The 15,402-nt window shown below is 35.3% G+C and overlaps 1 protein-coding gene across 1 annotated transcript in view; it reads right to left on the bottom strand.

The window, feature by feature from the left end:
- Window positions 1-1,384: 1,384 nt before the first annotated feature.
- The window catches only part of Megf9 (multiple EGF like domains 9), a 93,285-nt gene continuing 79,267 nt past the window's right edge, over window positions 1,385-15,402 (bottom strand). The window contains exons 4-6 of the mRNA XM_063259908.1: window positions 13,543-13,686; window positions 9,819-10,088; window positions 1,385-8,046 (exon numbers count right to left, since the gene is read on the bottom strand). Of these exons, the coding sequence (XP_063115978.1) occupies window positions 7,595-8,046; window positions 9,819-10,088; window positions 13,543-13,686 (866 nt within the window). The 3' untranslated portion in view covers window positions 1,385-7,594. The remainder of the gene's footprint in view (window positions 8,047-9,818; window positions 10,089-13,542; window positions 13,687-15,402) is intronic.

Genomic DNA, 15,402 nt, shown 5'->3' with positions numbered 1-15,402 from the left:
ATGGTATGTTGAGCGCCTGCGCCCAACAGCACTCTTTTGCTTTTATTTATAGGACTCTCACGTGTTTCTAAACAATATAGTCTATTCTCATTTTTGCTTTCATATAAATTATACTGTATATATTTTTCACGACTTGCCATTTTTTGCTCAGCACTGTTTTTGAGATTCATCCATACTGATGAATATAGCCGTGATTTATGCATTTTCCATTACTGCATAAAATTCTGTTCAAAGTATATGAATACACCACAATCTATCCATCCTCCTATTGACAAGACACTTGGACTCTTTCCAATTACTCTACTGTAACAAATAATGCAATGGAGAGTTTGAAATGTAGCTTCTGGTGTACATACACAAAAGTTTCTTAAAGAGTAGAATTCCATATACATCTTCAAATGCCCCATTTTTCTTTCTGTTTTAATAATTGTTCCTAAGATTTCTTAATGACCATGTATTATCTCAGAAAGCATAAGCATTAAACTACATCCTGCTTGTCAAATATTACCAGAATTTGGGCCCACTTTTTGGCCCAAATTGTATACAATTCTGGAATATGAAATATTTTTTGTGCATCAGTCTTTGCTTCTTACGTCATTTTCTTATGAAAGAGTCCCAGAAGTGAATTGTCTTGAAAAAAAAAAGAACAATTTACCAAGTATACCAATTCACATTCAATGTGAGGTATTTTATTGATGAAAAAACCATGAAATAATTCCTGTCCAAAAAGCTGTTGAACCTTTTGGGATCATAAATCTTTTAGACTATGATTAAAGGTATAGATCTTCTTTCCAGAAAAAAATACAACACAAAAAACCCTAAAACGATTACATTTACAAACCAAACAACATACAATTTCAAGGCTTTCTCAGACTCTCTGAACCCCGTATGTTAATACTTTTTCTTGAATACAAATATTATTTTCCCTCTGGTCCATTCTGCATTGTTGTAACAAAATATCTGAGGCCAGGTACTTTATTTAGATCATGGTTCTGGAGATTCAAGAGCACAGTGCCAACATCTGCTGAGGTGAGGGTCTCATGGTGGATAGAAAGGCAATGGTGGGAATACATTTGAGAATGACAAGCAGCCCAGGTGGAAAATGGATTCAGAGGAGAGCCAGTGTCACAATAATCCACTTTTGGGGGACTTTCCGTGAGAGCAGGAGCATATTCCCTTGAGAAAAGCATCAATCCCTCTTAAGACCTAATCCCCTCTGGCTACAGCCCACTTCTTAAAGATTCTACCATCTCCCCACTGCCACATAGGACACAGGCCTCCAGCACACACCTCAGTGGGATAAAGCATAGCAGTCCCACCCACTGCATGTAAGATTTATTACTTCCCCAAACAAGTTCATATATCAACTCTTGTATCCAGTGCCTTTTCTTTTAAACTACTATTTAATGACCATCCACAATATACCAGCAATATGGCCAATATCAGAGATACAAACAAAAATGCTCCTGACTTCAGGAATACAGTATCCTGGGGGAAAGATAGATCTTTAAAACTATTTACAATGAAATATATGCAGAAACAGTGGTATTCATGAGGAGAAACGGAGGTACAAATTAAAGATTTATAAACTTCCCTTAAGTGATTATAAAGGATGAATAAACAATTTCAACAACTTTACAGGTAGAGGAAATAATATCACCAAAGGGTAAAAGACTTAATAAAACCCAGCATGAACAGAAAATAATACATCAGTTTAATACAGATTAGAATGGAAATGAACATGGAGAAGGGCTGAGACTCTTCCTTATTTGGAGCACAGATTAAAAAGACAATATTGCCAAATTTTAGCAGTTGGTCTGACAACACAAAGGAAACCATAGATTTCCTCTCAGATACTTCATTAATTACCCAAACCTTCTCTTAATATATACAAAGAAACATTTTGCCTTTTTTTTTGCAATTCACTGAAATGTGTTCAATTGAAGATATAAAATTTATTTATGTATTTATTTATTTATTTGGTACTGGGAATCAAACTCAGGACCTTGCACTTGTCAGGCAGGCACTTGTGCCACTGAACTATATCCCTGGCCCTTAGAATTTAAATTTAAAACCTATACAATCAAGCAACACATTTTCAATTGAGCATTGTTCATGGTTTTCATTTTGCAAGAAGTACTCTCTTGAAAAACATTTGGTTGGGCTGGAGATGTGGCTCAGTGATAAGAGTTCTTGTCTTGGATGCATATTTTGTTGTTTTTAATTTAACTCATTTTAAAAATACAACTAAGCATAATGATTACTTCAGTGTCACTGATTTAATTATAATAGAGCATGTGTAAACATGTTTTATATGGAAAATTAATGCAACCAATTTTGATAATGCTGTAGTAAATGTCTTAGACTTGAGCAAAAGTGTGAAAGAAATGATAGTCTTGGGGGCTGGGGATTTAGCTCAGCGGCATAAGCACCTGCCTTGCAAGTAGGCAGTCGTGAGTTTGATCCCCAGTACCGATAAAAATGAAAAAGACAAAAAAAAAAAAAAGAGAAAGAAATGATGGTCTTAACATTTTCTTCTTGGTGTTTATGCATTTATCTTTTTGTATATGCATTTACTTTCTCTTGAAATTTTAGTTTGTTTGGTTTCTAACACAATTCTGTTCCCTTAGGATAATACCCAATTCATATAAATCATGGAACTACATGTACACATATATAAGGTAAGATTATAAAGTTATAAAACCTATATTCCTGACAAGAAAAACCCATCTTTTAAAATCTAAATATGAATCAACTTAAGCTGAATAAACCAATTCAAGTTTACAATACTACTAGCACAAAGAAATGCTTGCCTTTTTTTCTTTTCCAAACCCTTGCAGTCTGTAGATGGTGTTCCATTAAATATTGCACAGCTTTATGAAAATAAAAGATATTCAAAGCATACTTTAAAAAATAAAAAATACGTACTCTCACTATAGTTTACCTAATAAACACATAGCACATGATTCGCTTCCAGCTTTATATTAAAGAAAAGAGTATTTCCATGTGAGGAAAACATCCAAAAGAAATAATTTTTCTCTATAAAATTTTCATGGAAATCCCAATGGACTTCATAGGCGACAGGCAAAAACATCAGTAAGCATACAGATCAATGTTTTATTCTGGGAATTTTGTTTGTTTGAAGAGAAGGAATATTCTTCAAGTGATATCTTTCCCCCAAGTGGGAAACATTCTTTAAATAAACTTAAAATGTATGGTTACTACGTAAAGCATTTGAAGGCTTTCATGAAATGAGTTGATAATAAATGACCATATGTGTGTGTGTGTATTTCTAACAATTCTAGCCACATAAGAAAGTAAAACAACACAGCTACAATAGGTACAAATTATATACATTTATTAATAATTTTAAATAACACTCTTGTATAAATTCTTTCATATATTCAAATCATACACAAATTTAGAAATGTATCATGAAGCCTAGTACAGCATAGGTATGAGACATGTTTTTAAAATTTGTGTTAGGATTTTAGTGATATAAATACAAGTTTAATGTTTCAAAAACATATTCTTAATTGCTTGGGCTGAAATTTAACTTAATACAGAGTGCTTGTGCTGAAATTTAACTTACTACAGAGTGCTTGTGCCTAGCATTAACACTTCACTTAAAATCAGTTAGTCTTTGAACTAACAAATCTGAAGCCCTGGGCTCACATTCTATGGCTGCTGATGTAGTTATTGCCTATGCATAAATAATAAGATTCTCAACTGCCTTGGAAAAGGCATCATTCAACCACTGAAGTTCTAATGATTCATAACTTTTAATCCACTTTGTATTATATGACCTCTCCAGATGAATCAGTGTGTTCTTCCTGCTTTCCATGTCACAATCACTGGCTCAGGGATAAAGAGAAAAATGAATTAACCTTCTATTACCCCCGCACACATACACCAAACCCATTTTAACTTCCAAATTCCCTACTAACAAGATCACGAGAGATCAAAGATTCTTTGTGACTGAAGCCAGAAAGACTTTCTTTGCTCTAATAGGTTATACTGTGTTACTTTTTTCTTCTCTGAGCATTCTGTCAGAGACGTTTTACTGAGATGCAGAAATTGAACCCCTCCTCACATACCTCAAAATATAAGAACCAGGGAATAGTCAGTGTAAGTGGTATTATGCTCACCAGGTATCCTATAAAAAGAATGGGACCAATGGGAAATGATCTGATAACCCAGTTTCAATTAAGCCTGCCAAGGGAAGTCCATTGCTTAAGCTCCCTGCTTCCAAAACAACACAAGAAAGGCTAATGTCTTACAGGCATTCAGCTGACAAAAATAAACTAGTAGGTCAGTGAGTATTGTTTTTAATGGTTAATTACTCTAGGAAAACTGACACTTACACAAATACTGTAAAAAAAAATCTTTTTTTCCCATTCCATGTCTGATCTGTTCTCCTCTCTCAGTATCTGGGTATCCTGGGAGAAAATTATACACTAGGTCCATAGGAGTTTCTATTATCATTTTGTTCTCTAAAGTTGGAGGAATTCCATAATAACAAAGCCCTAGAGGTAGAGTGGATAAACGGAGGAGGAGGTAAGGAAGGCAAAGACATACCGAACAACACTTCCTAAGCATCTAACTTTCACAAATGCCTAAGGGCTTACTCAAACAAGTTAATGAAGATAGAAGTATTACTGATAGTAGTACTGTGTTTTATTCTTCAATAAAGATTCACATTGGCCTTTTTTTTTAAAACAATACATTTCTAATCCTTAGACAGAAATTCTTCTAATACTAGGATTTCTATACCAGGTGATAGGATCCTATTATTGGACACCATAGTTCATGTGAATTTTAGAAGAATAAATATTGTGCAGCATCTTTCACACCTGTTTTTCTAGTCTGATTTCAGTGGTACATAAATTTATAATTGATTTCCATTTTAAAGCAAAATAATTCCCACAAGAAAAACCCTACCTTGTTAAAGAATATCATTCAAAACAAGTTTTAAGCCTTTAATTTTTCTTCCATTATAAAAAATTAAGACCATGAGGTGGGAACTGTTAAATAATGTGTAAAGGTAAATACAGTCTTTGTGGTTCAATTTTTTTTGCAATTTCTTTAAAGGTCTAATTTCAAGGAATCTCTACATAGCGAGAATGCTATTTGACTTTGGCTCTTAAAACTCCAATACTTTTCTTCACTGGGTTAACTTCTGTCTAACAAACATTCATTCCTTATCAGCCTCAATTCAATCCTGATTTTTCAGGGAGAAAGGCAGGTATGCACTTTTCACAATCCCCTGGAATTTTGCAGTGCACAGTTTATACTTAGCTATGTAGCAATTGCTAAGGAAAGAAAAGTTTTCCCCCCTAAAGAAATTAGTTCCCTTGAAGGAAACCCAAGCTGGCAGATTTGTTTTCTTGTCATGAATACTAGCTTTAGGTACTAAATCTCCTGTGTTCTTTCCACAAAATTCTTCGTAGATATCTGGCCCTGAATTATATGTTGGAGTGACAAAAAAACTTCCACAGATGGGGACTACTCCTCCTATTTGTGCTCATATATAGGCAAATTTTGCACTAGATATATAGTTAAAAGATCATGTGGTACAGAGTCGGGAGTACCGATTCTGAACCTATACGACACACATCATGCGGCCATGAGTAATATATTTAGACCTCTGTGCCTCAGTCTTCTCATCTATAATATGGTAGAACAATTACTTCCTCAGGGGTCTATGATGTGGAACAAAGAACATACATTCTGAACACTGACTTATAAACTACGAAAGGCGATAGAAGTGCTAATAATTTTAATATAACATAACGTCTACACTTGTGAGCAATGACCCGGACCCTCAGGTTACCAGAAATAAATTATCTGCCTATATATTCTCTAGAACAGCATCCAAACCCTGAGAGCAATTTAAGGGTCTCCTACAAAGGACGAGAAAGTTTAGGCTTTTCTCTGAGGAAGTTAGACCAAGGGGTCAACTTGGATTTCTAGGTCTAATCCAGGAAGAAGTTTTCATTTTTTTCTAACCACTTAAATTTGTTATTCCTCCTAATAAATAATCTATTATGGACTTCTGGCCACCTTTCTTGGCTTGCTTAATCCACAGTTCTCTCAATATAATAGATGAGAGCAAGAATGCTTGATTTTTAAGGAGAGACTGAAAGTAAAACCATGAAGCAACTATAGGTCCTCAGCTACAAAGCTACTGCAAGAAAGAAGCCAACAGGAGAGCGATAGCACTGCAGAGAGACAGAACAGACCTCGCGGCAAATAAGTGATAGACTATGATCAAATGTAGGAGGGTTCCTGTTTCGGAACAGAGGTGGCAAAGACATAAACATTTCACAGGTATGAAAATTAGATGTCCCAAGTGGTATGATGGCTTTTCTTTTGGAGCTCAAAGATTTCTATCCTTTGGAAGACTATCTTTTACATTCAAGAAAAAATATTTTAACAAGGATATGTTTCATATTAATCTATGTAAAATATATAGAGTGGCCAATATTTAATTAGATGAGTATTTTAGAGAATGCAGCCTGTGCCCCAGCTTAACAATTACTGACTTCAAAATCTATTGCTTGAATCTACAGTAAATCAAAGAGCACATACCTCTACTTTTACATTGAGAAAGGATTAGAAATATTCAACCACTTACAAATTTTAACAGTGTCCAAAGAGGGACTAAAAATGATGGATGCTCACCAGAGTCCCAGCTCTAGCAATATTGCCATCTGTTTTACAGTATTTTAACCAATCTCCATATTTTCTTTTTACACCATTAACTGCTGTACAAATAAATTCTAGATGATAAAATATGACAAGTTTTTTTACAAATAGATTACAGATACAATGTTGACCAGATATGCTACATTAACTATGTACATCTTATTTCTTTAGAGGCAGAAATGCTCCTTATTTTTAGACAATTTATCATTTACACTGAGCCCCTGAGGAGGACCTTCAGCTTCCTGCTCCCCCAGTGCTGCCTTCTGCTCTCGACTGTGAGTTTATTCTATGCTTTAATTCTGTCTCTGAGCAAGAATTCTAGGAGGAAAGATCAAGCTTTCTAAGTCTTCTTGGGACTGTTCTGCACTTATTCCAGAAATAATCAAGATTGTTTATTATGATATAGCCTAGATATCAGCTTTTTCTTAATAATGTATACATTTTAGTACAGTAAAGTGAATATAATCCCTGACCCTCTTCAAAAAGAATGTGTTTCAGGAATGGAGATGGTCTTCCAGCAGTCCTTTGCCTTCCACATCCATCATCTTGGTACCACTGGTGAGATGAACACTCTCCAATAGTCTGTTCGGAGGTCAAAGTTGATTTGGGCAGCACTATGGAGTTCGGCCTTTCCATACTCCACATTTTGGTACAAAAATATACTTTACTTCAAGTCCTTAACAACAGTGAATACTTCTGATCTTCATGGGAAAACTAAGAGCATCAGATAGGCTAAGCACATTACGAATTTGTACCTGAAAATTTCAGGTACTATTTTTGCTTTTGCTTTCTCAGTGAACTGTACACAGGCTTTGTCTGGCTCAGGGGCCAAATCTGTCATGAAAAGCACTGTGGCTTAACAATCCAGGAGAACAGTTCTAGCTCCTTAGGCTTTGTAGTTATGTATGGGTGTCGTCAGGGTCAGTTGCCCATTGGGAGCCACTTCATTACCGTCATCTTCCAATAATCCTGACACATCGGCATTGGGAATGCTGTCATGATAGCTGCTGAAACTGATATTGTCTTCTTTTAGCTCGATGGTCCAAAAAGGGGCATTGAGTTTCCGGTTTTGATACTCACGGTACATATATACAGCTCCCACAAATCCCATTAACAGTACGACCACAATGATAATGACTGTCAAAATGATGATGTTAAATTGAGTCCATGACACATCAGCTAAAGCTGACGTGCTGTTTTCAGAAGTGCTTACTGAAAAGATAGTCTGCAGGGTTGTGGGGGTAAATGTATTATTTATAACAGGGGTGGACACTGATGTGGTCAAAGAGGCATTGGAAACCAAAATGGTAGAACCTTCAGGTGTTGGAACAATAACTTCTGAAAATAAAAACAGAGAATGAAATGTAAAAGACAAAATTATCTAGTTTTGAGAAACAAAGAAATACACATGGGAGTGGAAGTTGATATGGGATGTTGACATGGTACTCTGCTTTACGGTAAGGGAAGTTAAAAATAATTTTTAAAAATATAGTGATAATAATCAAGGTCTAGAAAATCAGCCTATCATATCCAGGGCTGTTTAATGATATGTATAAAATCTATACTAAAATATTTGAGAAAATTCCATTGTTAGAGTTTTCCATCTTCTTCCCCTTATAGATAGTCATAAAAATTCCTGCAAAGGTAGTAAAAATGTCACTATTAAGTTCTTAATCACATGGTTGAAAGTGACAGGGATAGATGGCAGTCATTTGAACTAAAATAGTCCAACATGTTTCATGTCATTTCATAAAAGGTAAATTCTCCTCAAAAGAGATGTAAGGAAAACTATATCTTTAGCTTCATCTGAAAAATACAATTTAAAGCCTCAAAGCTGATGTCAGCCAAGAGAAAAAGTAGCTCTCCTTCATTTATGTGTGTAGTAATTCTTCTTTTGTGTGATTATAGCTATTTTATAATTAAAGTACTATACTTTTTACTTCTAATGATGGTGCAGCTCAGTGGAATGACTAAAGGCTTTAGATTCAACTGGGTGCTACAGATAATTCAATCTTTTTAAAACTCAGTTTCTTCAACTGTTAAATGAGAATAATAATGTCTACTTGGCAGAATTCTCATGAAGAACTCAATGAGCTAACGCACTATACAGCATTATCACAATTGATTCTTACAGTGGTTGGAATATAGTAGCCACTCAATGAAATTATTATATTATTATTATTTACCACCACTGTCAGCCAAATCAATTTCTCCTAAAGAGAGGCAAAGTTTACATTACCTAATAACTAACAAAAATCATCGCAGTCCCATCAAAGGCCAAGGTATGCCTTGGTATAGATAAGAGAGCCTCCCAAATGGGAAAAATAATTGAGTGATGGGACTGCACTAGTGATAGGGTTCAATCTAAGTCTTTTAGCCTTGATCACAACAGCATAGGGATATCAAGAAAATGGCACCTGTCATAGGCCAAATGGAGTTTAATATTGGCCTTATAGTTATCAAAAAGTGGTTTGTAAAAGAGAATGGTCCAATCTTTCTATAACCTAATGATTTCTAAATATATAGTACATAACTCATCCTGAATTTATAATCATTAATTTCTTATAAATTCCTACTGAACTTCCCTATAAGAAGTACTTTGAGTAATTTTCTCTTTTAAAAATCAAAAAGAATATTAACATTTTTGCCATCACACGTGGAGCAACTTAGTCCCAAAGTCAAGAAAGATGTTGGAAAGAACTCCACTTTTTCAGTTGGGACTTCCAACCAGACTATAGGACCCTTACTTCAAAAGACCTTTGATGTCACTGAAAGTGATGAGAATAAAGGAAGCAGAAGATAAAAGAAATGACAGGACTTTTTAGTTATTAACATAAAAATAAAAATAGATGAAGGAAAAATTTGAGAACACTTAGTCTCACTGTTGTAATGACTTTGTCTTGATCCTCAAATTTCTGGAGTTGACTTTGGAGTATCAGGAGACAAGTAGAAAGGAAAAGAAACCTCTTTAGGCAAATATCTATCAAAATCTATTTCCAGAAACTCCTTTGCTGGGATTAGAAGGTTTTTACAAAGTTAAAGGTGGCCATCCTGAAATTTTTCAGTGCTAGGCTTAGATATTAAATTTACAATCATAGGTGAAGTTTTACCTTTCTTGATGCAATTTCTCTCGAGGTCTTGAACATAACCTTCTAGGCAGTTCTCACACCAAAACCCAGTGGTGTTATGGAGGCAATTGATGCACTCACCACTCTCAGGCTTACAAATCTTTGGAGTTTTATTTGGGTCCACATGGCCATGACATTGGCATGGTATACAGATGCTGTCAGAATTGTAATAGCCATTTTCACATTTATTGCAGTTCTGGCCTGTATAACCATCTTTACACTGGACACACCTAGGTTCCAATTCATCCAATTCTAAAAAAGAGAGAACATTAAAATAACTCTGAAATTCTCAAATATAATTAAAAATACAAAAACAATTATTAGTTCCCATATAGACTTGTTATCCTTCCTCCCGTCTCCTCTCAGTGGTAAGAGACATGAAAATGAACTAATATGTCCTATATTTCTCAGCTTACTGTAGGAATGATGGAGCCATCCACACAACCTATTCTTGCAGAAGGTAAAACAAAAACATGCTTACATCAGGAGACCAAACAATTGTGATAAACTGGTATTCTCATACTTTCTTTATTCCTTCTTTTTGGGACATGACAGGTCGAATAAGCTAAGTCTTAACAAAAACTTCCTCTATCCCTGTGGAAAGGCTGATAATCCCAGACTTCTATCCTTGGTCTCCTTCACTTCTCATTCTATTCATTCTCTGAGAGTGAGCTCATCTACTTACAAGGTTGGCAATTTTAAAATACGTATGCCTACTCTATTTCTCTGTCTTTAATTCCAAATTACACATTAATTTCCTGTGCCTTTGGATCCACAAGCAGCTCAAATTTAGTAAGAATGATACTGTCCTCGATATTCACTATTTTCAACTCCTGTCCACCACCAATGTTCCATGTATCTGAACATTTTGCCTACTTGCCTGAGCCAAACAACTAAGAACCATCTATCTCCCTTTTCCTTCTCCTCCTCTATACAGTTACCAATTAATACCAATCTTCATATTAATCCTGCCTTATTAAGATCTTTCCAATCTTCTGATGCCTCTCTCCATGCCCACTACAGTGGTCTTCGTTTACATCTTCATCATGTCTCACCTCTATTACTGTAGCTACCTCCTAATAAGTCTCTCTGTCACACTGAATCTACATTCATTATGATCTTCAGGGTAAATCTGAGCCTATTACTTCTCTAGAGAAAGCGCTTCAATCCCAGTGCCTTCAGGATGAAGCGAAAACTTAATAGAATTGTCACTGTCTTTCATAATTTGGCCCCTACCTGTCTCCCAACTCCTCTCACCTCACTTTCCACAACACTCTCTGATGGAAGCGTATTAAAAGGCTCATGAATACTCTCAAAGACTGCCTGTTCTTTCCTCTTCGAGCTTTTGCACATACTGCTTCATCTACATGGAACATCCTCTCACCTTCCTACTCCTATTTTACCTCACAAATTCAAACTGCAGTAGTTTACTCAGGTATCACCTTTTCTCAGGATCATAAAAGATTGTGCTTAATTCCCTCAGTTTGGGCTGGGGCTAATTTGTGCTTACCCATAGCATGCATCATTCTAAATTGTAATTATCTGATCATTTGTCTCTCCCATTAAATTATGAGCTATTTATTTTCCATCTTTCTCTCTAATGTTTGACATAGTGCTGGACACATAGTGCATGTTTATGATTTGACCATAGGTAGAGAAAGCATACCAATTCACACCTATGTGTTTCTTTTTTAAACTGTCATGCAATTCTAATGCAAGAATCTCCATTAGATGATTTTTAAATAATCAACAAATCATAATTTTGTTTTTCTGCTAAATTAATGTGTTCCTTTCTTAGGATATGCTAATTATGTTAATAGAATCATGCTTTTATCTGAACATGGAATCATTTTATTACAGGATTCATTTATAGTGATCATGAAATTTGTGGTAATTTGCTACATCTCTGATACTCTTTATGAAAAATGAATTCTTGTTTTATTTTTTTAAAAACACTTCTGATACATAAAATACTACAAATTATTAAACAACTTGAAGTATAGAACTCAATTTTTAAAGCATATTCACAGAATTGCACAACTTATAAGGAATTTCAATTTACAATTTATAATCCTAGTCGGTAGTGTGATGTCAAGTTACAAAACTCTGCCCCTACAATTTTCCATATTTCCCTTCAATGTTTTTTTTTTTTTTCTTTTTACTGGTACCTGGAATCAAACTCACGACTATGCGCTTGCAATGCAGACACTTATGCCGCTGAGCTAAATCCCCAGCCCCTCAATTTTCCATATTTCAAATAAGTCGTTTAAGTTGCTTTTAGCCACTAAATGTGAAAGTTGAATGAATTCATAACTCATGCAGACAACGATCTACAGAAAAACTCAATGAAATGCATATATATTCTGGATTCTCAAAGAACACATAGCTCACAGAGATGTTATATTTTACAGCATTTTCCCACTTCAACAACATAGTTATAAAAACTATGCCAAAAAAATCCTGATGGGATAGATTGAAGTACTAAAATCAAGGTTTGTGAAAACCTTTGTCTATCAAGTCATACCAACTGGATCTCATGATTAGATTCAAAAGCCCTATTTCATGTTTCATTTCTTCTCCTTGTTTGATTGATTGTTTTGTTTTTTGATACAAGGTCTCATTATATAGTTCAGAGTGGCCTTGAACTTGAGAATATAGGAACAATTGCTCATGGTTATAGGGTTTTGTTTTGTTTCTTGTTCTGAAGAATTTTTTGATGGAAGGAGGTGATTAAAATGTTCCAAACCTCATTGTGTTGATGGCTGTGTAATACTGAATACACACTAAACCACTTAATTCTACATTTAGAATAAGTTACATGCAATGTAAACTATATCTCAATAAATGTGCTATTTAAAATGGAATGGGGGGCTGGTGTGGTGATGCATGTCTGTAATTCTAGCACTCAGGAGGCTGAGGCAGGAAGATCACCATTCTTGGCCTGAAACACAGCGAGTTGAAGGTGAGCCTGAGTTGTATAATGAAGCCCTGTCCACTTCTCTCAAAAGGAATAGAATAGAAAGAAGAATCCAACTAGGACTGCTCAGCTAAACTTTCCCAAAATTTCTAGCACAAAATATGTGAAATTATAAACACTTATTTTTTTTTTTAAATCGGTACCAGGGATCGAACTCATGACTCCGTGCTTGCAAGGCAGGCGCTCATGCTGCTGAGCTAAATACCCAGCCCCAATACTTATTGTTTTAAGCCACTTAATATTACGGTAATTGCTTATGAGCGACAGATAACTATAATGCCAGGAATAAATGACAGTTACCTGTCTTTGTAAGATTACTATGTAGATATTACTGCTCAGCATTATTAAGTACCATGGAAGAACTAGTGAAAGTTACCTTGAAACAGATGAGCCAAAGTTGCTCAGTCCTGAAGTTCCCATATTGACTCACTGTGTAGGCCTTTAGATATTTTAAGTCTCATTTCTCATATGTATTTGGATTAGTATATAAATTCCTAGAAAGGAAAACTTTCGCTGTTTTCATACCTCCCTTTCATCTATAGCACTTGGATTTTGATTCAGCAATGCAATTCATAACTTTTTTTTTTTCGGTACCGGGGATCAAACTCACGACTGCCTGCTTGCAAGGCAGGTGCTTATTCCACTGAGCTAAATCCCCAGCCCCAATTAACTATTAATGAAGGATTCCCTGATTTGACTCAAAAATGAAGATTTAGAGAATGCTTTTACCTATGATGCAATTGCCTGTAGATGTCACTGCTGAACAAGGACAGCGAAGACATTCTTTACTGGCATAAGGACTTTGATAAAATCCTTCTTCACATTCTTCACAGTGATCCCCTTTGCTATTTTCCTGGCAGTTTAAACAAACACCTAAAAAATAAAACAAGTAAGTTATTTTTAAATTTAATACTTACTCTGAAAACATAGTAATTCTCAAAAATTAAGCCTACAATAAACAGACCATAAGAGTTAATCACACACACAATAAAAACATTTTAGCGATGGGTTAGAATTCAGTTTCTACCCACATTGTTTCTACACTAGCCATGTCTATGAGTTCAGTGTCCTCTTACAAGACAGTAAGGGAAAGGTTGGGCACACAATTAGTCACAATGTGCTTCTTTTGGTCAGTTGACTACATACTGAAATCATGCCAAACATGAGCAAAAAAAAAAAAAATACAACAGTCTAAATATCTATTAATTGAAGAATGGATAAATTGAGGCATTTTCATAGTTTGGGTACTTTGTTAAATAAGTGAGCTAAACCTATGTGCACAAACATGTATGTCTTAAAAACAACATGAGCTGAAAAGGAAAACTGCAGAATGGCACATACTGAAGGAGATTTGTAAAACCTTAAAAGCACACTAAGCGATACTAAACAAATGGATCTATAATATTCTAAGCCAAATTGCTACATACACAGAGGGTTTATCGAACTATACAGAGAATGTTTAAATTTTTAAAAATTTATTACTGTAAAAGGCACATTACCATTTTTCCTTCTCAAAACACTCTTCCTTGCTTTGAACACTTATCCCACCATTCTCTGTCACTTGCTGAAGCAGTTCTCTAAGTCCTCTTTTATGAGTGTCTTTACAAGGCATGAGCAAAAATACAGTGAATGTTGCTGTCAAGAGTACACAATGGAAATGTAGACTCATAAAAGCATTATGGTCCATTTTTATCCATCTTATTCACCAGATTTGCCATCATGTGACTTCTATCTTTTCCCCAAAGTCAAAATAATCATTAAAGTAAAAGTTTTGAATGATTGCAGGGTATCAAGGTAACCATGACAGTACAACTAAAAACACTCATAGAAGAAGACTTTTGGAACTGCTTCAGAAAGTGGCAAGAACAATGGGATACATGTGTTTAAGCAAAGGGGAATATTTTACGGGACATTAATGGCAATGTGTCGTTTAGTGTAACAGATTTTTAAGATTACATATCTACTATAATTTTTTCCTATCACACTTTCATAAATTAAAAATTTAAATGTGGACTGAGAAGGTACAGGAGAATTTCATGCTCTCCTTATGTTACAACTTGTATCTAGATGTCTCCCCAAAACCTCATGCACCCATAGGTAGGGCATTTTAGAGCTGGCTGGATCTAGGGTGTGTGATTCTTGGTTTAAGGGTATGTGGTATACTAAATCAGTCTACTGATTAGTTTAGTGTAGCTCTGGGTATGGGAAATGGAAAGGCCCACCTGGGTGCAGGGTGCACCAATCAACAGGTTGACAGTTTGGTTGGAACACAAAGGGAGAGTGGGAAGGCAGGCTTGCTTGCTCTTCTTGTTGCTCCCTATCTGCCTGGCTGTGAGCTGTTTCTCCTCTGCCATGCCCCTGTGCCATGCTGCGCTGCTACAGACAACTATGAATAGAAACCTCTAGAAACTGTGAGCTGAGATAAATCTTTCCTATTTTAACTTTGGGTGTCAGTTATTTTGTCTCAGCAACAAGAAAAGTAACTAAGACAGCTTGTCTCCAGAAGAAAGGAGAAAAATGAGACTAAGGACGGAAAAAAAGAAGACTCCAACTTTATATTAAATTTCCTCTTTCAAATATATAGCCATA

This window comes from Cavia porcellus, unplaced genomic scaffold (assembly GCF_034190915.1).
Source record: "Cavia porcellus strain 051 isolate PalLab524CR breed Dunkin Hartley unplaced genomic scaffold, mCavPor4.1 scaffold_1, whole genome shotgun sequence".
Classification (NCBI taxonomy): Eukaryota; Metazoa; Chordata; class Mammalia; order Rodentia; family Caviidae; genus Cavia; species Cavia porcellus.
Note: the sequence above shows the minus strand (reverse complement) of the source record. Positions and strands in the feature narration are given on the sequence as shown.